The sequence below is a fragment of the Melospiza georgiana genome, chromosome 3 (assembly GCF_028018845.1).
Source record: "Melospiza georgiana isolate bMelGeo1 chromosome 3, bMelGeo1.pri, whole genome shotgun sequence".
In the NCBI taxonomy this organism is placed as follows: domain Eukaryota; kingdom Metazoa; phylum Chordata; class Aves; order Passeriformes; family Passerellidae; genus Melospiza; species Melospiza georgiana.
Genome location: NC_080432.1, coordinates 34,640,656 through 34,668,002, shown reverse-complemented (window position 1 = coordinate 34,668,002; position 27,347 = coordinate 34,640,656). Strand labels below are relative to the sequence as shown.

General features: G+C 41.1%; 1 protein-coding gene across 1 annotated transcript in view; it reads right to left on the bottom strand.

Moving 5' to 3' along the window:
- The window catches only part of PTPN14 (protein tyrosine phosphatase non-receptor type 14), a 71,078-nt gene that overhangs the window by 10,257 nt on the left and 33,474 nt on the right, over nucleotides 1-27,347 (bottom strand). Inside the window, exons 5-16 of the mRNA XM_058020765.1 lie at nucleotides 25,246-25,316; nucleotides 23,510-23,597; nucleotides 21,014-21,102; nucleotides 19,347-19,434; nucleotides 18,604-18,686; nucleotides 16,231-16,288; nucleotides 12,917-12,995; nucleotides 9,782-11,271; nucleotides 7,208-7,351; nucleotides 5,971-6,189; nucleotides 2,773-2,901; nucleotides 1,607-1,841 (exon numbers count right to left, since the gene is read on the bottom strand). Of these exons, the coding sequence (XP_057876748.1) occupies nucleotides 1,607-1,841; nucleotides 2,773-2,901; nucleotides 5,971-6,189; nucleotides 7,208-7,351; nucleotides 9,782-11,271; nucleotides 12,917-12,995; nucleotides 16,231-16,288; nucleotides 18,604-18,686; nucleotides 19,347-19,434; nucleotides 21,014-21,102; nucleotides 23,510-23,597; nucleotides 25,246-25,316 (2,773 nt within the window). The remainder of the gene's footprint in view (nucleotides 1-1,606; nucleotides 1,842-2,772; nucleotides 2,902-5,970; nucleotides 6,190-7,207; nucleotides 7,352-9,781; nucleotides 11,272-12,916; nucleotides 12,996-16,230; nucleotides 16,289-18,603; nucleotides 18,687-19,346; nucleotides 19,435-21,013; nucleotides 21,103-23,509; nucleotides 23,598-25,245; nucleotides 25,317-27,347) is intronic.

Sequence of the window (27,347 nt, the reverse complement as noted above, 5' to 3'; positions counted from 1 at the left end):
AAGTCCCATTGAAAGTACTGCCTGTCAAAGCCAGTATCACACGGGAAGCAAGCATCCATCTGCCCTGTTTCCTGTCTTCCTTCTCCCTTCTAGACTCTGACAGAATCTCCCCCCCTCCCTCTCTGCTCAGGGTTTGTTCCTCAATAGCTACAAGCCCTTCTGGGAGATCACTGCTTTGTTTTCCCTGAAGCCATTTGTAGAAAGCTAGGGGCTCAGGAACAGCTGCCTTTTGTGGCTGTCCTAGCATCATTCAACACATCCTGCTGTCACACCATGCTGAGAACCTCCCATGCTGAAAGCTCACTTGGCTTCCCAGCACTCCAAGTGGGAAGTGAGACCTGAGCCGAGCTCTCCTGCTCTGGGATCAGGGCACTGCAGCCCCAGCTGTCCTCTCCCCACAGGCAGGATGGGGCTGGAGGCCTACCAACATCAGAAAAGCTGCATTTCAGTGCACACAGGGAAATGGGACTCTAAGTGGTGGCAAACAATGGGAGAGAGGAAATGGGGACAATCAGGTTCCAATTACTGCCATGCCCAAACACAGCTACAGGGTATGAGAAACAAAGTGAAAAACAAAGTATGATACAAACGAGGAATTGGGCAATAGCTTTTTCTTGAAGACAGATTCCCTGGTACTCCTTTGCTGAAGCTGAAATGTCATTTTTTATTTTTTGCCTTGGTGACAGATCTGGGGAAAGGAGGATGCACTATTTACATGCAGTGTGTACCATGCAAAGGAGAATGCCTCACTAAAGGACTGGAGCTGTGGCAAGACTGAAGAAGAAATAATGGATCTTCCTGAGAGAGGACTTAGCTGCCACAGAGCGACACTGCAGCTGCAAAGTTTCCAGGAGCTAAGGTCACAGGCATCTCCAACACATCAGTACACCATGTACAGACGTCCTTTAGTGGTAATTTAAAGATTTCTGCATCATTCCCCACTGCACTGCCAGAGATGTGTCTTAAGTTAAATAACGGTTGAATTCCTATTACTTAATATGGGAGTGCTTATTACTTGGTAAGAATCAGGAAGTGTTATTGACACATTACAGATGAATATAATTGCTGTATTTTCAGAAAAGCACAAGCCAGGACCATATGTAATTGGGGAGGCCCTTGAGCATTGCCTGGGTACCTGTGGTTACAAGGGTGGCACTGCATGTGGGATAGAGCCCTCTGCTCTTTTGCAAAAAGTAAAACTGAAGGAGATGCACCTTATTTCAATAGCAACTGATCCTCTCACCCAGACCTTTCTAATCACATTTGTGTACAGGCTATTATCTCCTGAATCATTAAATAGTTGGGAAATGTCAGTCAGTTACACCAACAGATCAGCCAACTGAAGTACCCTATTAATTAAAATTTCCTGAGTTTTTGGCACTGCTGCTGCCTTGGATTTTTCCTCCTGCTAATCACTTTAGCTCCTACCTCTGGAATGCCACCTTTTTTTTTTCCTCCAAATTGCAGCAAAGTATAACCTAGTTGAGGCCTGTGTACACCACAGCAACCACCTGATATCAGTCCCAGCTGTAACTAGGTACAGTGAACTGAATCCAGTGTGAGCAATCTTTTCCTTGATTTATCATGCAAAATAAAGGAATCTTACATAAAAAGCCTTGGACTTCTTCTGGACACCCATGGTCTGGCCAGTCAGTGTACTGCAAATGCCACACTGTCCTCTCCTGCCCAGAGAGAAGATGCTTGACCTTCAGACCAGTAGTTGCAAAGCAGCCAGAGTCCGTGCGGAACTTGGTTGTCACCTTGAACTTCCCGTAGGTGGCTGAGCTGTGCTTAGAGCCCAGCTTAGGCCAGTAACGATGGCTCTTGCTTCTTCCTCCCTCCTTGATAACAAAACAAGACAAAAAGCCATTAGTTTCTGCAATTCTCTACAAACAAAGGGTGCAAATCTCTCTGGATAAGCCAAGTATTCTTATTTTAAAGCATTGGAAGAGTAAGGAGCATCCCACAAAGTTAAGAAAATACCCATTAAAACTTAAACCTCTCAGCCATGTAGTGTTTTTAAGTGTAAAACTACTTGAAGACTCTTGTCTCGTGACAAAAGACAGCTACTGCCTAAAACACCTTGGTAAGTATTCTCCTCCTGGGGAAGACTCTCCTTTAATTAGAAGGAGAATCTCTCCAGCAGTTTGTAAGTGTCTGTTTTTGATCAGCCTTGGGAACTGGACAGTGACTTGATGTGCTCTGCTACTCCCTGTATTTGTTGAAAGCAGCCAGGCACGGAGCCGAATTCGGTGTTAGTTAACAACATGTGCCAGTTTTTACAACATAGCACATAGTTCTTGGATTACAATAGTAATAACTGCTTTGCTTGGCATAAGAATAAAAACTTGTGGGGTGCTTTTATTTGGGGGGTTTTGCCTTTTTTTTATGGCCACTTCTATGGAAACAACAGCTTCTGGTCTCTTTTCAGTTGATAAGAGTGATGGTATACAGAATTGGCTTTGGATGGTGTGGAAATCTCTGTCATTTTAACCAGGAGCAAGTTCAGAGCTCTCACATTCCAATGGAAACATCTTTGTTTGGCTTGGCCCAAGCAGAGGGAAGGAGGGCTCCTGCTTGTTTCACTTCAGCATTTGCCAAACTGAGTGTCAGGAAGTTGGGAAGTATAGTATGAGAGCAGTGCAGGCATATGTTCAAACAGAGCCAGAGGAAAAGGGGATGTTGATAGGAAAAACAGGTTACTGGAGTGGGAAGTGATGATAACAGGAGATTGGCTCACATCAGAAAGAACTATTCTGTGATTTCACATACCTCCTCAGCTGTGACCATGGCTATAACATTCACCCCCTGTTCCCACACCATCTGCCAGAAGTCATGGCATGTGTGTGGCAGGGGCCCTTGGGTAGCAATGTAGTGCCACTCCTCTCCACCTACAGTCACCTGGGAGAAAGGCAAAAAGAAACAACCAGTCAGTGCCTGAGTTCTCAGCAGTGTCTGTGCCAGAACTGCCTTTTAAATAAAAGGAACTACACTGAAATCTTTGTTCTTCTACTTTTGGTTAAAATTGTGAACAAAAATCATCCTTTTGATAAGAGCAATTCTGACAAAACATAACCTTCAGTGCTAACATGTCCTGTCTTGATAATCATAACCATAAAGCTTTGGTCTAAATGCCCTCTTTCTTGCTATTGCATGTGGATCATACAGGCAAAAAAACCCCCAATAATCAACCAAATAAAAAAATCCATGGATTTTACTCACCTTGGGTTTTTCAGTTCAGAACCTGAAAACTACCATAGAGTAAATGCAGCACATCAAATGGCTTTCAAACACCATGAGAAATTTAAAATTACCCAAAGCTGTAGCCATGTAAATCTATTTCCCAATACACAACAGGTTTACCAACCACATCTTACAGAAGTATTTGTGTATTTGCATGACAGGTAATGAAATTCTTTTCAAAGCATTAACATACAGATTTAGACTGTAAATTCTGAATTGCCCTGAACAGAGCCAGCATTACTTGCAGTTAACCAGTATAAAACACTGCTTCATTTAACTGACAGAGGCAGTTAAAAAAAAATCACTTGTGTATTAAAAAATCGTAATTTTATGACACATAATTTGCTATACATCAGAAAAAGCTTAGGGAATCTTTTTTCAAACATTTTAGGTAAAAAAACAAAGTGTTTTTAGAACTACTACATATCATTTCAAAAATATGCTTACCAGAAGAACCAGCCAAACTCATTATTTGGAAAGTTGAAATATTTTTCCTTCTCAGGTCTCCTAATTCTGCTTATTAGCCCAGAGCCACTTCTCCCAAAGTTATACATCCCAGAGAAGAAGATTTACAACAAAAATGCTGACACATCCATAAATATCAATGTACTGGCAGACAACGCTATGAGGAACAATCAATAACTCTGACAGGTTCAACCACATACTGTGTTTGAGGTACAAGCCTTTGAATACATTCTCAGAAATAAAATCAATTTATTTATTAGTCAAACAACTGTTTATTAATCTGAGATGCTTGGGGGTTTACACCTGTAAATAACATTGGTTTTGTATGATAACAAGTTTCTCAATTCACTGAAAACTGATTGACCCTGTACAACAGCTCCTTTTCTTTATTTCATACTCTGCAGCATTTTCTTTTTTGAACAATGGTTAAAAACACCAAGACCAAGGCTGGTAGACTTTTTAAGTTCTTGTACTAGAGCAGAATTAATACAGACTGCACAGCCCCAAGGAGCATCCTGCACTTGGACTGATGGTCTGCAGCCATGAGTGCTGGTACAGCCCTACTGAGCTCTTTAAGTCAATACTGACCTGACACAGTCTGATGAAGTGCTCTGAAGAACCTTTGTGCTTAATCTTCATAAATTTAATTACAATTTTTCTCTTTGGTATAGATGATGATCTTTGTATCTTAACAGCAATGATGCATGGTAAATCTGCAGAGAATTATTGTTAAACTGTGGGGCTTGCAGACCAAGCAGTGGGAGCTGGAATCCTCCAGGCATGGATCTTATCAGGATGACAGAGGAGTTTTCTTTGTCTACTGACTCCTGGTCCAAGCCTCCTGGCACATGACATGAAAGGCCCATAAATAGTCTGAAGGGAATGGGATGCCTGGAATGTTTACTGCATTCTAATGTCCTAACTGCAGGAAATTAAAAATTAAATATTGGGCTGAAAACACAGGCACACACTGTGCTGCTGAGGTAAATTTCACAGATGCAATTTCACCTTCGAAGTAAAAGCACATCTGCTTGGCTTCTGAAAGCGCTGCTCCAAGTGCAGGAGGGAAACCCTGCCAAGGCCCTGTGTCTGTCAGGCACCAAAGCACTGCTGCCTGGTCCTGGGTGCTCCAAGATGTGTCTGTGTCCAACAGCGACACACAAGAGGAAATGTGGGCTCAAAGCTAGCCAGGGAAAATAGCATCCTTTAGGAATTTCTTCTTTTTCTCCACCTACTTTGTAGGTAGAAAATTTGGGGCTCAGAAATTCATCATCATAGCAATGTCTGATTATGCAAAAACTCAGTATTTGGTTCCTACCAGGCTATGCAGAGAAGTGACAAACTGCCAGGATCCTGGTTCAGAAATTATTCAGATAAAAAATTCAGATTTGAATCACCAGGATTTAACACAGTAAATCACAGCCAAGGCCAGCAAGTCTCTTTAAACTTTTAAAACGCTTTTACTCCAGGAAAATATTAATTTAACGGGATGTTTTATTATTATTTTTGAATTATTTCTTTTTAATTTGGATTTTGACAATGAGAAAACGAAGAAAATCCTCTCTAACAACAATATCTGTCATCTGATGCAAAGGATTTCTGTTACTTCTCTCAGGGTACAGTAAAAGCCAACAGAGGGCTTTGCAAATACTGCTGGAAGCTTAAAGAAAAACTAGCATCTGCAGTCACTGGAGCATAGTTCACTGTTAAAACTGACCATGCTTGTAAAAACAGTCAGGTTGTATCTTTAATTATTTCTACACTGAATTAACAAGAAATCTGAAGTTTCTCGTCAAAACATAATCTGAAACATGAAGTTCAATGCAGTTACCAGTCAGAGATGCAGGGACATTGTTGGTAAGGTGGTAAGGTCAGTATGGTCACCATACCTTAAAACATTGCTTTATCACACTGCAGGTACTGGGGCTGATCTAATGCATTCTCATGATGGTTGAGAAACATGGCACCTCTTTCTACACTAACCAGTAGAGTCATTCCACAACAAGCTGGCAGAGGTGGGCACAAAAAAGCCAGGATGTCTCTCTAAAATAACTTCCCAGTCTCCAGCAATTAAATCAACTTATGCATGTCAGTTGATAGCAGACTTTAGAGATGCCGACAGTGACACAAAAAGGCATAACAATGCACCCTAAACCTTTTCAGAAACTCCTGAGGTACAGAAGATGCTGCTGTGCAGCCAGAAATGCAAACAAAGCTTTAGCACACCTTCATTTGGCAATCAAGACTCAAGCAAGACTTCACCTTTATGTGTGAAGCATTGATGTAGCCTGTGTTGTTTTCTTTGGTCGGCACCAGCTCCACGCGGTTCTCCTCGTAAGGAACGACCTCCCTGATGCGGTTGCGCTCCGTGTTCTCCGGCAGGGCAGCTGTGGTGAAGATCCCATCTGCCTTCTTCTTTGGAATCTGCTCGTATTCTGTAAACACCATCCCCTCCTCCAGCTTCCTCCTCAGGATTTTGCACTAGGATTTAACAGAAAGGAGAATCGACCCATTAATGCTTCTGGGAGCAACATTCACCGCTAGACCCATCCATCCATTCTTTGAATTCCAATACACAGCCATAGCATCCTCTCACTCACTCCTCCTGCAGTTATTTGAGGAAATATGGCACACTTATTTCTACCAAGTGCAACCACTGGCAAATTTTACAGTTTTATGTTCCACCTCCACATTTTTGAAGACTGATAGCATAAAAGGCAAACCTGTGCTAAATAATCTTGGTTCAGTAAGAATTTCGGTATGAATATACAATTTCAACATAATAGATATTTTAATTTTTTTCCATGAAGAATATCATACTACAAGAAGTGTGATGTGGCCCACATTTTCAAAATACTGCCTAACTCACAAGGATGCAATGCCTGTGGTTGAACACAATCCCACATACAGACAAGGTGGAGGTGAAGTTCTGCTCCCTGGGTGCCAGAAAACACAAGGCTGCAAATTTCCATCCAGAAAACCAGAAAGGTTCTTTGCAAATTTGCTTCTCAAATCTTAACAGCAGCAACTGTTTTTAATATCTGAAATTCCATACACACACACACACCCGTGTGTGCAAACATCAGGAGGCAAACAACTTCATTTTTTAAAATTTAATCCCATTAGAGACATTAACCAAAATCCTTATCAGTATCAGAACATGGAAGACAGTTTCTGTGAGTGAGCACTGCAGAACTTTGCCCGATCAAGTGAAAAATGTGCAGTGTTAGATTTACAGATTGATCTTGTATGACATTGTATAGTCAGGTGAAACACAACAGACTCCATTTTCACGGACTTCACTAAATGCTCAAGACATTTTAATTCTTTGCCTGCATTCAAAGACATACAGTATTAGCCACAGACCTTTTGCATTACTGGCTCTGAAAACTTAAAAGAGAAATTTGTTTTTCACATTTTAAATCAGATTTTAGTATTTTAGATACTTCATGCTGCTGGGAACAAAGAACAAGCAACATTTCGTGAGGCTCCATCTTACCCTCTCATCCATTGGCACCTTGGTGACTTCATCCTGGCTGTCCTCCGGCACTGGAACCCTAGCAACTGAGAGTCCGTTCAGTGCTGCCAACATCAAGGGCCTCTTCTGGGCCTCCAGGCCTGCCATCTTCTGCTTTTCTAGATTCTTTTGGCAAGAAAAGGCACGTTTTCATCTCTGTGTGATTATTTATAATGCCAGTAAAATGCTGGAATGTTTTTTTAATCTCCAAAATCTGCAACTCTCTGGCCAAGGAATGCAGATGATCACCATTAGCATCGTAAATTCAAATACAACCTCTATTCTTCCTGTTATTCCTCAAAGGCCTGCTCCTACATGAGCACCAAATTTTAATTTCAAAGAAGCAATCCCAGCATGTAATACAGTTTACATGCCATCAAAAGACACACAAATACAATCTCAAGCATTTTCCTGCAGACATTTTGCTGGATGCAGGACATACAAAGCATCACCCTGTTACGTTAAAGTAGCACTACCAAAGCCAAGATACCTGGGGCATCTTTTGAAAAGCAGTAATTTCAATCCGTAACAACAAACACTAAAGCACAGGCCATTGTGCTCTTCTGTGATGATAATGCCTAAAATGAGAAGTCTTCTGATGCACTTAGCTTTTATGGTGATTCAAACAGCACCCATGATAAATTCTGCACTAAAAACTGAGCTTGCATGTCCCAGAAACTGAACATAATAGCAGCCAGGGAGGGATATTATTTATCATATTCATGAATCATATTATGGTATGACATGGAGAACCAGAGCATGAATTTTAAATTCATCCTGCTGCCTCCTCCTTATGCCACTGGGAGTTGAAGCATCAAAAAAGACAGAGCATCCCCAGAAGTGCCCAAATTAGGAATATTTTATTCCATTTCCTTAACAGCTCTTTCTGCTGGATTTGGAAGGAGGAATAAGCAGAAGGGGTGCCTGGTTCTCAGCACACATGTGGAAGCTGTGGTCACCAGATGAGCCAAGCTCAGCTCCTAGAAACACACAATGAAACCTGCATGCTCTCCTGCATGCTCTCCTTGACTTTTCAAAAGCTTGTGAGCTTTTTCCTCACCACTGGGTTCCTCCAGAGCACTAAGCAAAAAAACAAACACCCAAACCCACTCTAGCTTCTTTTTATGCTTTGTGAAAGCAGGGAAATGCAAGTATTTTCCCTTTGCTTGGGAACTTTATTTAATTTTTACTACTTCAAAGATGAAACGGAAGAAAGTCTGTGCTGAACAGGTCAAGGTCACCAAATTACCATTAATATCACACCTGATTCCTGTGACAGAAGGAATGTCCACACTTGTCAAGATTCCTGATCTAGGCTGAAACCACCTTAAAAGCTTAATGCCGAGGCTGCCCCTTTACTTCCCTTTTTTCCTTTTTACTTTCTGTTTTACATTTAGGAGTTGTCAAGGGCAAAATTCAGTCTCCATATTGCAATTTAGTTGCTCAGGTTGTATTGCTAACAGTTACATCAGCATAAGGATTCCCAATGGACAAGAACAGCAATGGATATGTTTAGAAAATGTCTTTGAATACACAGTAGTATTTAAATATAGCGAGTTATTGATCTAGTAAACTACAAACTCTTTTCTGCTTTGGACCATTTAGGTGCTTTACTAATTTGTTTCAGAAATTGTTTTGTTTCAGACTTCGGTGCTGAAAATGAGAGCTACAGCATATACTTGGGTTTCAGTGACTGCAGTTGCACTGCTTATAGCACTACACCAGGTATATGTGTAGGTCACTAAGGGAAAAGCACCCCTCATATTGCTGTCATTGCCTTGAAATAGTTCTTATTTTAAATTTGGTGCAAGTTTAACAGAGCCCTACTTCTCATACTTGAGTGCACTTTTAACAAAATAAACAATCCAGATGCTCAACCACACAGCCTCTACATCTGCTGCTTCTCTATTTAGATATCCGGTTCCTCAGTTATGGGCAAAACCAACAATCCATATTCTAGGGCTACCAGGGTTTTATTCAGAGAACTATGTTACATAAAGTGGCAGGAAGGGAATTAAAGATCATTTGAAAAAAATCCTGAGTTGCCATTATGTTATGTGATACTTCACCTGACACGCTTGCAAAGGGGGAGTAAAACACCAGCGCCAAAAACACAACCTCCCACCCATCTCAGCAAACACATTCCAGACTCGCCCTGCCCTCAAATCCTAAAGGGAAGCAGGCATCAAGGGGGGATTTGCCATCAGTCTCCTCATCCCCAGATGCCTGCCCTGCCATCCACCCATCTCCAGCCAGCACTGCTGCCAGGGCAGTGGCATCCTCAGCTGGGTCAGACACAGGTCTGGCCACCAGCCAAAGAGCCACAGCTGAGACAACACACAAGCCCAAGCAGGGTATGGGATCAACTCCCTTGACAGCCCACAAAACCAAATTGTATGTGGCACTTAATATCACATTTCCCAACTTTAAGCAAATCCACAGCTTCCCACCCACACATTCCCTACAGTTTACTGACCCAACAGATTTCTGGGATGGAAGTTGACCTGTGTGATTACTAATTTCCAAGAAGCCACCGCAACAGAGGAAGGCACTTACCCTCATCATGATCTCTCTTTCTATAATGCTGTCCTCGATAGAAAACATTTCAGACACAGGCCTTTCCTTGACCGGCTCTTTCTTGACCCGCTCCTTCACACTGGTAAGGTCAGGCTCCGAGATAGAGGGTCCCAGTGAAGACCCATTTATTGCCACTTGATCAGTTCGAGAGACACTGACAGCTTTGGAAGGCCCCGGCCTCATGGCCTTGGCCCTGGCCACAGCCACAGAAATGCTAACGTGGTCCTGCCTCAGCGCTCCGTTGCTGACACTTTTACGAGGCCCAGGGTACTCTGGAGGAGGTTTATTTGGTATTCTAGCCAAGGCAGCTTGCAGCTGAGCACTGTACTCCATGTTCTCGTGCAGGGCTGCTATCCGGGACACAGATTCCTGCGTTTCCTCTTCCTCTTCGCTTTCACTGCTGTGTATCAGCATTGTGGCATCGGAAAACGTCTTTTTGTGGTGGTAGTGAGGGACCTGCTGAACTTCATGGCCCATCTGAACCGGCTCTTCCGGCTGCACCTGCTCCCGCAGTGTGTTCCTGCGCGGCAGAGGGGCGTTCAAAGTCTTCAGGGCCATGGCTTCTATGCCACGCACCATATTGCTGATGACCTCCAGGCTGTGGCGCTTGTTGACGGCCGCGTGGTGCTTCACGGCCATGAGGGGCTCGCTGACCTCCTGCAGCGACTGGCGCACCACGGGCGAGCTGTCCTCCTGGTAGGTCTTCACCGAGAGCTGCACCTTGCGGGTGACCAGGTCGGGGCTGCTGCCGCTGACGTACTTGTGCCGGTGGCTGGCCAGGTCGGGCGTGCTGGTGGCGGGGCGCGGGCGCGGGTACGGAGGCGGGGGCCTGAAGAGATAGTTCTTGAGCATGTGCGTGGTGTTGTAGCTCTGGCCGCTCTGCAGCTGCACGTTGGCCAGCTCTGGGGTGCTGACCGTGTGGGATATGGCACTGGCTGCCGTCTTGTTCTGGGCAGCATTGTTGGGGTTCATTTGGTCAGAGGGGGCCACGGGCTTGTTATAGGCACCCCCCTGGGGCCCGTAGGTGATCGTGTAAGGGTGCCTCTCTCGAATCTCAGGCTGGCTGTAAACTAGGTCCTCTGGCTGGTTGTAAGCATGTGTGTTTCCAATATTGAGATTCCTCAAAGACTGACTTTGGCTGTCCATCTGGATCACCCCTCTCTTCATTTGCCTCATGACGGTTTCGTAATCGGGAGTTGGCCTGTAAGACGGGACGATGATTGCACTGTGTCTGTGGCTGGGGATATAGTCTGCTCTCATGATGTCACTGCCCGGGATGCTCAGATTTGAGGACATTGGAGATGCCTGGATGAAGTTCTGCGAGCGATTGAGGGAGTTCATGCTGTGGGCACTGCATACACTCCCATTGGGTCCATTACCATTCAAGTAGCTGAAGTCCATTGGACACCTATCCAAACTGGTCTGAGACCTACAGTAGAAAGTTTCTTCATTTCCATGGAAAATGCTATCTGCGTAGAGCAGAGAGAGAAATGTTCATAATTTTAACCCACGAGGATTTATTCACTGCTAGAAAAGCTTCAAATGCAGTCTGCACCAGTGAGTACAGAGACAGCTTAGTGCACAAATGCAGGGAATGTTTGGTCTTGGGAGCATCCTTGAACCATCAAAACAGAACTAAAGCAAAGCTACCAACGCAAACATTCCCAACACTTAGCAAAACATGGTAGTAGTTCAGATCCTTGTGGGAAACATGAAAGGGGAAAGAGAGGAAGTGTTTTTGCCTGAGGTGGCAAGGAGGAATAAAGGGGCATCTCCTCCCTTAGCATTGTGAAAGGGTTCACTGATGCTGGCACCTTAAAACTCCAGCACTGCAGGCATATGGTTAACCTGAAAAATTCTCTTGTCTCTTCTGTTGATACATGGCTGTCTGAGATTTAGAGTAGCAGAGGACTGTGAAATTGGAAATCCTACTTTAGACCAATCAACAGTTTTGAGGATCTGAAGAAAGACACATTTGGGTGATCAAAGCTCAGTGAACAAAAAAATAGGAAAAAAAACCCCAAACAACAAACCACCCTGCAGATGCACTATAGAATGATAAATGCTTCAGCAAAGCCCTGAGAGGAAATCAAGACAATAAAGACCATATCACAACTTTACTGCCTGTCTGTCCCTGTTGTAAGTCTTGTAAGAGAAGGGTAGAACTCCCAAACTCTGAAATCAGCTAGTTCTTTGAAAATTTAGAAAAGCCTGTAGTAAAACTAAAAGAATTTTACAATTTTTCTAAAATTGAGATTACTCTTCACAGCCTCACCTCCACAGCAGAACAGCAGTAGCCACTAAGTCAAATATACTGTATGCAAGGAACTCTACTAAATGGCTCTTTTCAAAACTTACCAAATTCTGCCTTAAAAATAGTCAGACCCCACAATCCAAAACACTAACAGGTATGATTAGAGTTCCTCCTGCTGCTGAGAGTACTTCAGGTGTACCTCTCATGAATTGCAAAGAACAGCAGCCTAACAGACCTGGCTACGTGTATTCCAAAAGGCGGGGTGGTTAAGGGTGTGAGACTCAAGCTGTTTAGGGGCTGGGCTCCATTCCCAGACTTGATCAAAGTAACCTGGCACAACCTCTTAAAGAATTTATTTGTCAAATATGGGCGTGAAAACAGTTAACCCTCCTTGTGTCTGTAAGGCTAACAATGCAGGCAGATGGTGGTGAAAAATCAGTAGAAAAGGTTGTGCACAGATACAGTTTCATGGACAGGACAGCATGATTTCTCCTACAGCAGAAGCTTTTTGCTGTCGCCTTTTCCCTCACTCGGTTTCTCTCCCTGGCCCCAGCTGGCACTGCCTTTGAGTACAGCCATCATACTCCCTTTAGAAATTATTTTTTCAGTTCACTGAACTGGAATACCAAGTTTAAGGTCCATACAATCACACGCAGATATTTTAGGGAAATTTGAAAACTGGAATTGGACTTCAAACAGAAGACTTACTGCAACATTAACTATAAAACTGCTAGTTCTCCTGCAGCAGCAGCTCCCATCTGACCATGATGGCATTATAAATCTGGATATAAGGCTTAGGAGCTTCTTTGCATACACATAAAATTGAAGTACATTAAAGGGAAAATATATGCTCTGAGTACCTTGTGAATTATGTGTTTCAGTGTAGTGTTCTCCACACTGGACATGCATAGGAGGCAGTATAAAAGGATGTTGTCTTGGCTGAAATAAAAGCACAAGGAAATAAAAAAGCATTAGCCACAATTTTTGCAACTGAAACAGGAAAAATGGTTCTGTGCCCTTTCCACTGAATACTGCTCCTTCTTACCCAGCCAAAAGCACATCTTGGCAGCTCCTTATAGAACAGAGAATAACTTTTTGTAAATTGCTTACAAAATTTTGTTACAGAGTCCAAAACTGACCAGTTTACATTCTTTTAAGCTCAACAACTTCAGAAAACAACATCCCCAATTTCAGTTCTTTTAAAATTCTTTATATTTTTATTAAAAGCCCTTGCCCTGGAAGAATTAAACCCAAACAAAACAGACACCTAATCAGGACAAATGCAGACATGGAACAAATTCAAGGACTTAGGACAATGTTATACATGCAATTAGACCACATATGGACTTAAAATAACTCTGTAAATTACACAAACATTGAATTCCTTAGATAATGAATTCAAGTTTACTCCAGTAACCTGTACTGAAAGAATTTTTTTAATGCAAATCTTAGAGGGGGCAATTCAGCATTAAATCAGCAGGATCATTTACAGAAAATAAATCAGAACTGATGCCGTATTCCCCAGGTTTGTCCCTTGGTAAACCAACGTGTTTTGCAATTCTACTTTGCCACCTGCACTGCAATGTCCTGTCTGGTGTCACTGAGCAAAGTTTATGAAAACATATTTCAATATATGAAGTAAGCAGAAGGACAAGGAAGACACTCCTGTCTCATGAATGTGTCCTCCTCAGCAGCAGAATAAGGGCTTTTCATCCAGGCTGATTCACATAGCTCAAACTATTAAGGAATACTGTGGATGCCCAAGGCAAAAAACCCCACATAATCTGCCTTTGTGTGCACATGCACCAAATAATCACCCTGCAAGTTTGCTAGCAAAGAGGGGGTGGGGAAGGGGTAAGATTTACATTTTCCATGTAAAGGGTGAGAAGGAATAAGAATCAAAGATACTGAGCTCGGTATGAATTCTTGCATACAAAATAGGTGTGTTAAGCTAGAGCTGGAAAACAGCAAGAAGTATTTTTGCCACAAGAACTACTTCCAAAGGTATAAAACCCTAGTTTCACTGAACAACCTGGGCCAAGGAGACTGCTGTTGACAATTTTAGTAGAGGAACTGAGGCTGGAGCTGATGCTGGAAAGCCTAACAAATGGAGGGCAGAGGAAAGAGAAGTGACTTTTGCTAAGAATGCATACATCTGCAGCAGACAGTTTTCTTTGTGATAGATGTTATGAAAGCTATCTGCAAGAAATCTGGAATTTTTATTTCTAAGGTCCATCTGCCTCTTCTGAAAAAAAGAGAACCCTGGGGTCTGTAGAACAACAATAGACAAATTAATGATGACTTGGATTTTTTTAAAAATCAGGTAATTAAACATACCATTATATTAAGATCTCCTACACTGAGGGTTTTTTTTCTGGAAAACCAACATTGCTGGGTGGTCTGACAGGAAAAAGAGACAGCAGAAACCATGCCAAAACCATATAAAGGGTCTTGATCTGAAAGCAAAGAACATGATCCCTAGTGAAGTGGCAGAGCCTCACCCCAAAGATTCCCCTTCACTTCCCATTTCTGCCTACTGATTTATTGCTACACAAGACAAATGAATAGGTAGGTGTATGAAGGTATGTGCAGTTCAGACAACTGTCAGGAGGGCTTTTTTTTTCCTCCCAAAGAGAACTGTTCCAACAAGTTAGCAGAACAATTATGAAAAAGGCAGCTGAAAGTTCACTGTGAGCAGTCAGCAGCCCAGTGCACTCTTTTCAATTGATGAGCCCACATTCTTCCTCTTGATCTTCCTGAGATTCTGGGGATTTAAAGCTTGTTGTATGCTTATGCTTTAAAAAAGTGTGAGCACCTTTGTTTTTTTCTTTTGAAAGAGCAGATTTCCATTTTTCATATATAATTTAGAAAGTAGCTCACTTTTCCCCCTCATGATATTACAGAGGCTGTAGCATAAATGCCAAGCACCATTCATTTTTTCACCTTCAGTTTTTCATAGTCATTTCCAGGACTCTAACTCATAAATACCAAAAATATTGTAAATATGCTACAGAGAATGCAATACACAGCCTGTATATTGCATCGTGACACCTTAGAAATACTTTAACAAAGGAAAGACAAAGAAATTTGGAGGCAGCTACAGCAGCTTTCCTGCCAGTGCCTGGGACACAAAGAGTGCAACTTTTAGATCTAATGGATTCTATACACTCACACAGGAAAATAACCTGTGTTGAAATCTGCAAGGGTAAAGCTATCTTAAAATCAGTACCTGCTTAAGCCTAGTTTTGGAACATTTTCACAAACTGTAACCACACTGTGGGGAAATGTCAAGAAAACCCTTGCCCACATCACCTTTCTGCCAGGCAGCAACAGGGTAATGGACTTTTCACTCTCGAAAGGTCTACAAAGTAGATATAACCTATACCACACATGAAAACTGGCAACCTGCATAGAGATAATATTGCCCTCTGTCCAAGGAACCAGCAGTGCAACTGTTACAGAAATTCAGAATCTGTTAAATAAGATTTAAAAATACTGATATGCTAGATGTTAAAATTTATTCCAAAAAGAGTTTCTTTAGAACAGACAGGAGAAAAGAAAACAAAAAGACTAACAAATGATATTTTTTTGGTAAATATTTCAGGAAAAAACACGCAGTTTTGTCACATTGAGTGTTTCTTGGGATTAGTTAAATAGAAATAAAAACTATTTAAGAAAAACTCTGAATCACAATCCTGACTGATTCTAATAGTTTAACTTCAATTAATGGTAACTTCAGACATAAAATAGGGTCCTAACCCAAGAAGTTGCTAAATTGTAAGTAGTCTTTATACAAAACCATGAGGATTGAAGAACTGCGAAATGTAACATTTTGTAATGACTAGATTTGATGCACAGAGAACAAGACGCTTCAAATCCTTTCTAGAGGATTATTTTCTCTACATATTGAAATAACCTCAATGCAGCAGAAAAGATGCTGCTGAGCAAATAAAAATATAATGCCTTGAAGACTGTAATTTTTACTACTCAGTGGTGATATTATCCAGTTAATCAATCTGGGCAGTCACACCCTTGAAACTCATTCCAATCATATTGCCAACAAGAAATGAGTTAATGGGCTTAGTTGAAATTTAGAGAGTCGTTCATCTTACACAATGCCTCATCCCATCAGAAATGGTATAGATACTCATAAAGACCTCACAGTGGCACGTACCAAAGATGACCTACTCCAGGTTGGCCGCCGTCGGATAGGGGGAGGAGAATTTGATTGTCTGTGGAAGAAAAAGAGAAATGATAGAAACCACAGTACCTCAATTCTGAGTCAAGAATGAATGGGAAAAACAAGATGTGAAGAATCTGTTCATATTGCTCATTACTGAGATTTTCAGATATATGAATAAATGAAAATAATTCAGGTTCTCCTTTAAATACAGGAAATGTTCCCATTCCAAACTATACATGCCTTTTGATCATTATCCTATTTGGCTCATTTGGAAACACAAGAAAGAAAAATTCTGGTTCAAAATGAATTCAACATGTCTCTTAAGTAAAAAAAAATGAACATGGCAGACAGGTACAGTCTCAGGTGACTTAATGTGAACATAAACACAAGGACAATGTTATGAATCTGATAGCAATCACTCCAAAGCAATGCACACAGATCAGGAAGAAAAGGAAAAAACCATGTGGTTAGACAATACTAGCAGAGCCACATACAATGTTAGAGTAGCCAGGTGCAGTGGAAGGAACAAGGAGTGGAGGAGATAAAAAAAATATGAGAAAGGGAAAGAAACGAGTTGAAAGGAGGTAGAAATATAGTGCTTACGTGAAGAGAGGAAAGGTGGAATTTGTCCTCTTACAGTTTCTGATCTGGTGAATGATGTTATGTGCAATTAGAGGAAAGGCACACAGGAAAACAAACAATTATCACTTTAACACAGAGGGCAGGAAAATTATTTGGCTAGAAAACACACACTGGCATATGCTGTCATCAATATCTGAAGCTCTAGCACACAAGCTTGTAGCACATGAGACCATGGTCAGGAGAGCAGTTCTAATGACCAAAATACATTGAAACTTGTTATTTCACTCTTTGACTTCATGACATCCCCTACCTTTATTAGTCCAAATATCTGCAAGTGGCCTGTGAATCTGCTACATGCAACACTTTCATAGGACCCACATACTTATGGTTCAGTGTTTAGGAAGAAACATGATCAAAAGCTATGGCTTCTGCAGTCTGGATTGTGAATGGTAACAGAAAGTTCTCTCTGTTGACCCCAACACAGATTCAAAGGGGAAATATCCCAAGGTGACACACTATGGTATTTTGTTTTCTTTCTAGACTGTCACAGGGAAAACAATCAGGAGCTCCCTTTGAATTCAATTCCTCTGGAACCTTTAAAATTGAATTTAGTATTGGACTATTGAAATCCATTACATGCTGCTAAGAAATGTCTTTTCCAGTCTTTCATTCACTTCCCAGGAACTGTAAGCAAATGTAAAGTCTAACCAACATCCCTTTTCTGTAAGTGAAAAGATCACTCAAAGCAGTTCACCTCTCTGGACTCTCCTGTGCTCTAACTCACCATATGTCAATATAATGTGGGCACACGTGAAAGACCTTCCAATCTTCCCCTCACCATTTTGGCTTTATTTTCCAACAGATGGCATTACCCAGCTGAACAGATGGGATGTCCAGCTCTAACTAAAGTTGTTGATAGAGATGATACTTCTTCATGGTAAGTTTTGCAAGAATTTAATGTTCTCTGTTATACACGCCCAGCACACCACGAAAATGTCTCAAAACTCTAACCTTTTGAAAGGCAAATTTATCTCAATCTGAAAGTATGTGCTGGTGTAAATCAAACATCTCAGCTAGGAAACAGACTTTTGAATTAAAGCTAAAGCCTAATGAATTCCTCCTTCAGTTAGAACAAATCCACCTGTGTGAGAGGACTAGCTCAAGGCCAGTTTCTAAGAAAGTGCTCAAACCAGAGCCTAAAGGAGACTTCAGGTTTAGATTTACAATCTCTGCTGTGTTGTGGCAGCACAGCGACGCAGATTAACACACCCAGGTGTCCTCCCTCGTTCAGCATGCATGAGAGGCAGATAAATTATCCTGCCCAAACTAGAAGATGACAGCCTCCACTCTCCAGCACCTTTAGCTGCTGCATGGGCAGTGCATCTGCTGCTACAGCTCACATTTTGACATGCTGACCTATGTCACCTTTCACTCCAGTTTAGGATAATACTCTGGGCTATCAGCAGCAGACACCAAGACCTTCAATTCAAGACTCCCTGTAGGATTTGGCCTCATGGGGAGCACCAAAGCTCAGAAGGCTCAGAATGAAATTTCATTCTCAACCGTCTGTTCTTGCTGTTGGTTAAAACAAAACCAGAAAAAAGGGAAAGAGGAGAAGAATAACTGACAAACATGACTAGAAAAAACAAAAAAACACCAGACCAACTCCCCCCACCCCAAAAAAAAAAAAATCCCAAAAACCAAACCAAACCAGTCATGGCAAAACTCAGATCAATTCCAAAGCAAGGCATCAGAAAGCAAATGTGAATCAAAAGTACTCACTCTGTGCAGATTTTGTTCTGTTTGTAGAACTTGTGTCTTGATGCAAAGAGACGTGAAATATATTTAGCATTTTCAAGATCATCCTTTAAAAATGAGAAAAAAATAGGAAAAATAATTATTTTGTTATTTTTACCAAGAAGTGACAAAAGTTTTTTAAAAATCCAGTTGCAGGAATGCTGGGTGAGGTCTCCCATGGGCTATTCCATGGTCTACCATGGAATTTGGCTCCCAAGAGCACATCTAGTGGTCTCAAGAGCACTGAAGGCATAGGATTACTGAAACCCAGTGGTGTGCATTGCCACTTCACTGCTAAGGCATAGTAGGGGGGGACTGCAGCAATAAAATGGCTCAAGCTTGCTGGTCCAGTTTCTGTACAGGCCTTGGTTCAGGGAGATGTGGAGTGATTTTAAACAGCACAGAGCAGCACCGTGGCCCTCTGAGTTCCAGTATGTGCCCACAGGGTAGCTCATGCCCCGTTTCTACTTATGCTGCTGTATTTATGCCATTCTAAAGGCACTTCAGTTTTTTTGCAGACTTCCCAGCATAGGACATTTCAGGATGCTGGGAAGAAAACACAGAAATTAGCAGCCAAATGAAGTTAATTTCTCTTTCTGCATGAAGTACAACAGGAATGTGAGGGGGGTGATGTTATGCAAGTGAGCTTCTCTGGGAAAAAAGAATTTTAAAGGTTTATTTTTACATAAGTAGCTTTCATGATGACACTGATCAGATCTTTTTCTTACTGTGTGAAAGAGTACATTCTCTTCTTTGTTGATCAACTCTAGAACAATTGAAGACTTGTTATGAGCAATATTCCCAATGTCATTCCACCTGCAGAGTAAAAAAATGCATTGGAGTTTGCCAACACATACATTCAAACATTTCACAAACACAGTAAGAATCCTTTAGTCAACATCAGTCTCATTTTATGGGAAAGGTTTTCAGTAACTTTTAGGTGAAGAAACCTGGTCAGGAAAACAAGGAAATCAGGTTCTGATTAAACAGCTCTTAACCCAAAGCAGGAGAGTTAAAAGTTCTCTTTAAATACACGAATTTGAAGACCCACAATAGAAGACACACTGAAAACACAGTAATGATAACCATTTTACTGAACTGTGGCATTTTGGAACTGATTGATTTTAGTGACATGTAACAGAATTATTTTAAGTGTCATTCCTCCCCAAATGCTGTTTCCACCTTTCATTCAGTGCTAATTCTTGCTAAAGAAGGTTGAGTTGACAACACGGTTATGTAGGCTATGCATACCATGTTAATACTCTGGCCTTATGTTTGCAATCTTTTTATTTTTTTTTCCCCAAGTAATTGTCAGGTTGCCCAAGATCTGAGTTATAATCTCCTTACAAATAGCTGACATTTGCCTACATTGCATGCAATCCACGGGTATGGAAGGGACTTGTTTGTTCTGTTTGCAGCATGCATTCCTCTTCATGTCATGGCAGGATGCTTGCAGTGCATATTTCCAGAGAGTTAGAATCCCAGCACTAACTCTCATTTCTACATGTAAAGAAACTTGTTGCTTTTGTCACCTGCCCCAATTAAAGGATTATCTAATTCCTTCTCAAAATTACATATGCAAAACCAGAGCTAGGGGAAAAGGGAGCACTACCATTTTTTAAGCTGACTAATGAAAGCTCTTTTAAGGCAACCCTCCCCCCAGAATTCCAGCTGAAGTCTGATATAAGCCTTAGCTACTGACTGAAAATCAGTGCACCTCAAACCCACAACTTTTAGGCTGCACAAAATTCCTACTCTAATCCCAGGGCTTAGTAAAAATCCACTTCAAGTAAACAGCAACATTAATAAAAATACCCACTAGAAGAGTAGCAAAGAAGAGCAAAACTATCCTCCCTGGAACCATGGAGATTTCTAGCAACATTTTCATACAAAACAAAGCCACAAAACAAAGTTAATGGATAAGTCATTCTTATTAACCAAAATAAACTGCAGAAGAAACAATAGCGTGACACAGCCATGATTTTCAAAATCACAGAATAAGAAAGTTGAAAATTTTTTTAGTGGGGCACCTAAATGTGGCAACCAGATTTTCAGAAGTGTTGAGCTCCCAGGCTGCCAGCTGTGAGGTTTAACAGATTTGCATTCAGAAGCATCAAAGAAGAAGACATAAAGACAAGAGAAGAAAAGGGATCAAAGCCTTGTAAACTAGAACAAGATACATGACAGGCTACTACAGCTTTCTTGCCATCCAACCCATTCACAGACATCAGAAATTATTCTTTATCTCTCTTTGGGCCACGAGACCAATCCTGAAAACAGCAATGTTACTACTCCTTAGTTAGAGGATTGGCACTGTTACAGTCACATATGCAAGCAAGGAAAAAATCCCACACATACAGCTCTGGATAATAACATAAAAGACCCTCATTTTTACCTATAGATCACAGTTGTCCTTCCAATTCTGTTTTTTATGAAGATGCCCATGAAGAAAATACCAAGGTGTATGTCATTTCCATGGTTATCCTGCAGAGAAAGGAAAATTTAATAAATGCTCTGGTCAATAGGTTTACAGGAATGCATGCTGAAGTACCAAAGAGAAGCCCTTCACTGTGGATGCAGGACCAACCTATATTTTGCAGCTTGACAGGACTCTGATTTTCATTATTTAAGAGCAGTTAGCACTTAAGTGGATTCATTGTGCTGATTAGTGAGAGCAGAAGAAGGATAAATGACCTCCAAGTTCTCCTCTCCCAAAGAGCATGCAGACCACAAACTGGCATTCACTGTATAATACCCCACATGCCCTGTCTTTGTGATTGCAACTATCTAGAGCCTGTAGGAATACCAAAAGCAATAGCTCTCTTTCACAGTCATGGTGTTTCTCCAGACATCTGTTAAAACATGTACAGATTTCAGAACACCACACCTGGAGATGGAATCCCTCTCAAAAGCTCTACCCTTCACACTTCCTCCTTTAAGTCCTCCATGTAGAAATTCACAGCATGTCACCCCAAAAAGTACTTTCATCTCTATGCAGCTACATCTTCTATCGATTTTCAATAGTTGGGTTAAATATTCAACTGCAAATGCCACATAAAAACAATGCAAAACCAGTGGACTCTAAGAAGTCCTATTGCTTTTGCACCTACCCATGTCTCCTTGCAGGCTCCTGTTTGAAAAACCACATGCTCCCAATCCATTTTGCAATCTGTTTTCTTAAAAAAGCCTTTTCCTTTTTTTTTTTTTTTTTTTTTTTTGCTACAAAAGCTTAAAACTGTTGACAAAGAGGTTTTTCTACATTTATCAACAAGCAAGAACAGTTCCCCCTCAGCTGCATATATAGTAATTGAGTCACACTTTAAAGTGGTAAACAGAAATCACTCTAACACCCTGAGTGTGGTTAGAAAGCATGGCTAGAAGCAAGGATATGAGAGAAGTTAATGAACTATGCCTGCACACACTGTACAAACCATCAGAGGCCCCTGCATTTTAATAGACCAGGCTATTCTCCTGGTCTAGAACCAGAGCTGTTCTCCTGGCCTTGCTGTGCTTGATCCCCAGAAGGCAACGAGGGAATCTCTGCACCTGTTTAACTACTGAGTGCTGGGCCTTTTGCTAACTAACCATGGCTGGCAATTCATCCACAAGCTGGGAGTCAGCAGTTTAGTCTGATTAGAGGAGAACACATTCTTCTGCCTTGTGCCACAGGGAGTTTAACAAGGCAAAAAGATTGGGAATAGTGGGGGGAAATGTATGTATTTGTTAACATTCAAGTAATATATCTTCGTGTGAGTGTGTATACACACAAATAGCTGCATGGAAAGAAAGACACATAATTGTAATAACATTTTCTACCTGGGAAGAAAGAGAAATCTTTTGTTTTCCCCTTTGAATGCAGTTCTGTTTGTGTCCATGGCCAGCATGCTGCTCCTGAATGCAAGGCTAACACCTTCCTGCTATTTTGAAGAGCACCCAGTCCACTGTTCATACTTACCTTACAGACACATGCAATAATATCTAATGACACTTCCAACACAGAAATCTGTTGCAGTAGTGTGCAGCAAATTCCAAATGAATTTGAGGAGAGCTTTCAATTCATTCTTTGGCAATAAACAGTCCAAAATTTTTTTGGTGGGTTGAAAGTTTTTTGCCATTCAGCTCCCCCTCTCCAGGCCAATTCTAAGATTGGTGCCAAAGGATCAATTTTGACTTCAAAACAAGCAGGAAGCTTGTTTTGTTTGGTGTGCATTCGGGTTTGGTTTTAAATTCCAAGTTATCTTTAACTAGCAGGAAAACCACTCACAATTCACCACTTATGGTGTCTGGGCAGGTTAGCAGAAAGAAATGGGTCATGTTGGGAACAGTGGCGTTCAGTTTCTCAGCACAACTTTACTATGGCACCATGTGCTCCGTAAGGCCACACATCCAGACAATCCATGGCAGGATAGGACTTCCAGTGAAGGGAAAATTACTGCAAATGCAAAATAATCCCTGAAGTTCTCCCTTATTAAAAATGCATGGAGGACCTGTGTGCACACACAGGAAACTAAGGAAAAGTGAAGTTAATGCTTTCTCAGTAGCAACTTAGAAAGACATGAAGAGGTCTCCTTTTCCTATCCTGTTAAAGATTACCAGAGCTGAGATTCATTTGCCCTGGCCACTCTCCCATAGACAGCATGTGAAAGAAAGGCAAGGAGCATCTCTTATTCTGTAACAAGGATTTTCATGGAAGAGAAGCAGCACTGTAGGCCTAAGTAACCCTCATGCTGCAATGTCCATTCAAAATACCAGCAGTCATTTCACCCTCTGAAGCAGACTTAAACAAGTCCTGTCTCTTTTGGACAAACATGACTTGCATGCAGACCAAAGGTTGCTGCAGAGTTCTGCATCGCTTGATTCAGAGGTTCCTTTATAATATACACTGACATACCTTCACAGGGAAAATTTCCTGTCCAAACCCATCCAGACGTTCCACTTCACTGATGTACATTAACTCAGCCTCTGCTGCTGTAATGCCACTGCAATTACATTAACAAAAGGCAGTGAATAGTTCAATATTACACACACACACACACACACAAAATACTAGCAAAAAAAAAGTGAGTTTCACAAACCACTTGAGAAGACACTTTGGAAACGCTGGCTAGAAATGCACAACACAAAGATAACTTTCAACATTAGGATCACTTTCAGCAAGGGGGGAAATTTTAGTAAATGTCAGTAAGCTAAGGTACAAAGCGCAGTCCAAATGCCAGGAGGAACAAACAGAACTGATCAGGTTATTCAGCTTCTTCCACACATAAAATCTTCTCCAGGCTTTATTAAACCACCAGGTTGTGGATAGTTTTGGACAGACAACTTGAACCATAGGGGTGCTAATCTGCCTGAATGTTATACAAGGCCACTGGAGCTTCCTAAAATGACTTAAAAGGAAAGACCTACATTTTCAAGTTGGCTGTTCAAAAACACAGGCACTAAATCCAAAAGTTGAACAGATTCTCTTTCATAAGAGAGAACAAACCAGCCGAAAACTTTTACACACATGTCTACACACGCTCCTGTCACAGCTCAGGAATTCAAATAGATTTCAATTCTCAAAAGCAGGTCAGAATAGATTGCAGGTTGCTCCAAAAAAAGCCACTATTAATTTTTCTCCTCTTTACTCCTCCTTACCACAGCTTACAAACAGAAATATAGGAGCCAAATACCTGAGAGAAGGGAGGTGGAATACAATCTACCTGCTGAAGTGAGAGGAAGTATTTGCTCTTTGTGTTGCAGAAATAGCACTATAGAGCACAGCAGGTGGGAAATCTTTCCTTTCAAGCCTGTGAGTTAACCAAGATCACACAAGCAGCCCATGGCAGGGAGAGAACAGAACCAGGCCTGTTCATGGCCAGCTTGGAAGCTATTCCTTTGGTTGCATCAAAGGCCCAGGCTTGCATTGAAACTCAAAACTGAGAATGGCCCTAGACTCAGAGATTGATATTTGTCCTTTTACAACCACTTTCTCTCATGTAATGGGGAATGCAGCATCCTTCACATAATATTCCTATTGCATATGACATGTGGGCACTGCCATTTTTTCCCGTAACAGCACTCTGGAGGTTTGAACACTTCCACCACTGAAACACCCAGACAACATGAAAGACACTTGCTCACAAAGAAGGTTTTTTTTACAGAAGCACTAATGCACACACTCCTGGTTCATTAACAAGTTACACTATACTGTGTCCTCTTCTTGAGATTTCAAACCCAATTCCTGTTATTTTCATTTCCATTACACTGAGAGCATTTGTATTCCCCTCCTCTTGTAAGAGGCTCTCGGATCACCACTGATCAAGTCACAGGGTCTTTCACATCAGGATTTAAATGAAATCAGAGAGAGAAGTCTGCTGCATAGCACCATAGGGTTACACATGCTCATTAAACTCAAGGGTGTAAATGCTCGTTTATTTGGGATTAAGCTCCTCAGCCATTTTGTGTTTACAAGAGGCAGATAATCTTCTGTGATAGACCAATTAAAAATCCAGTGACATAAAGCATAATAGCAACATGAAGATAAGCTAGTTAAACACTGCCAGGAATGCATGGGGAGGCAGGGAAGTACTAGAACGATGATAAATTTTTTTTTTAAAAATAGCACAAACTTTATCATGTCAAGCTCACCTGTGAGTTCGGTGCTCCTGGGCAACCTTCTGAGTCAGGTCCTCCAGGACAGCTTCATCCTGGGTCCAATCCTGTAAGAACATGAAGCAGCATCAAAAACTAGTCAGCCAAAGAGAGAGAGGATAATATGGCAGACAGAAATTATGACAGCAGACAGTTCAAGACTTGTAGTTACAGAGAGAGGACCTTTCACTGACCGCACTGAAAATTCAAAGCATGGGATGCTGCAAATATGTGAGAAGAACATAAAACTCTGATTTATTTTTTTTTTACCTTCTTTTGAGACAGTAAAGAGATACTGTTAAAAATAGAGGTAAAGTCCTTATTATTCCAAAATAGAGAACAGAATACAAAGTACAGACATTGTCCTGGATAAGTACTGAACAAATCCTCAAAAAATTTGGAATTCTACAAAATAATATATACCTTTTAAAAACAATACAATACACAGACCATGGAAAAATGGAAAAAGAATTCATGAGTATTTTTTGAAAATACTCAAATTTTCAAAAATTATTAATTAATAATTATTATTAATAATCCTGTGCATTAATAAGTATTAATGCATGAATTAATGAATTATGAATTCATTAATTAATAAGTATTTTTTGAATTAATAAGTATTTTTTGTCCTGCAACATACAGACATTCCCTTCCTCATGTTAACAGGATTGAGTTTTGCTACTTCTTCCAAGATGCATTAAAACCTACTTTATGCTTGCAACACATTTCTGAGCAGAAATTTTTATACTCTCCAAATTTAATAATGTGCGGTAGAAACAATTCTGAAATAATTGGGAGCAAGTTAATAAAGGAAGTCTACTCATAAATTCAAGGCCAAAAAAAGGAAGCTGAAAAACTTTCTTGCGAAACCTCAAAGTTCTTACTTTTATTGAAGAAAGCCTTAAGGCTGCATGTAATGTACTTAAATACACTGCTTCTTGCTCAATGGGGCCCTCCCCTCTGATATTTGCTTCTGCCACAAAAAAATGTGAAAGTGGTAGCGTGCTAATGAAAAATGGCATGGTACATGCCTATGCACAGCCACACACCTGTGGGGTGTACTGTGTACATAACTTTGTTCTTTTCACTGCTGAAGAAATGCCATTTGACACACATTGTAGCCTCACAAGATCAAACAGCACGAACGCAGCTGCCCCTCCCTCATCCACAAGCTCACTTCACTAATGAATTTACAGCAATGTTCTCAGTGGAGGCTTCTTCTATGCCCCAAATTCACTCAAATCCCCCAACTTGCTTAGGGACTCATTTGTATCTGCAGCACTTAGCCACTGTTACTGAACTTGCAGTGAAATATTTACTTTTAGGTTATCCATCCTCCCCAAAGAGCAAAGAGAAGTAGTTAAAGAAATGTCTAGAGAAATAGTTGATTTAAGAGTAGGCTTCTGAAGGTGTAGGAAGCAGACACTCTGCTGACCTTCTTAAATTTAGCAATAGTTGCATGGATGAAAGGCAAAATACCACAAAGCAATGGTAAACATGCAAAGCAGAAGAGAGCTGACCACACTACTGTGGAGGCAGCTGACACAAAAATAGACAGTCTGAGATGGGCCCAAAGAGTGAACTGCTGAACCACAGAGAAATTAACCACCTGAAAACTTATCTAGAGACCTAAAACCTTCCCTATTTTTTTTCTGAACAGAAAAATAGTACCAGCATATCCCCGGGGGTGTTCAAGACCAGGCTGGATGGGGCATTGAGCAGCCTGGTCACTAGAGGAGGTGTCCCTCCTCACAGCAGGGCGCTTGAAACTCTGATCCTTAGGGTCTCTTCCAACTCAAACCACTCTGTGATTCATTTTGTATTGAAAGAACTTTGCAGAAGTTCATTTACTAAATTACTCCCTGACAACAACACTTTTCTCCATATATATTTTCAGCCATCTTCTATCCCATTTAGGCTACCATACATGACTTCATAAGCCATCAACTATACACAAGATCATCAATTATTTATCAACAGATAAGATGGCTAACCAAAGAATTTCTGCTCCACAGAGAAGATAACAGAAGTTTATTAGTGAAAGGTTAATACTGAAGCCACATTTTACAGGTATAATCTACATAAAGCATATTCAGATC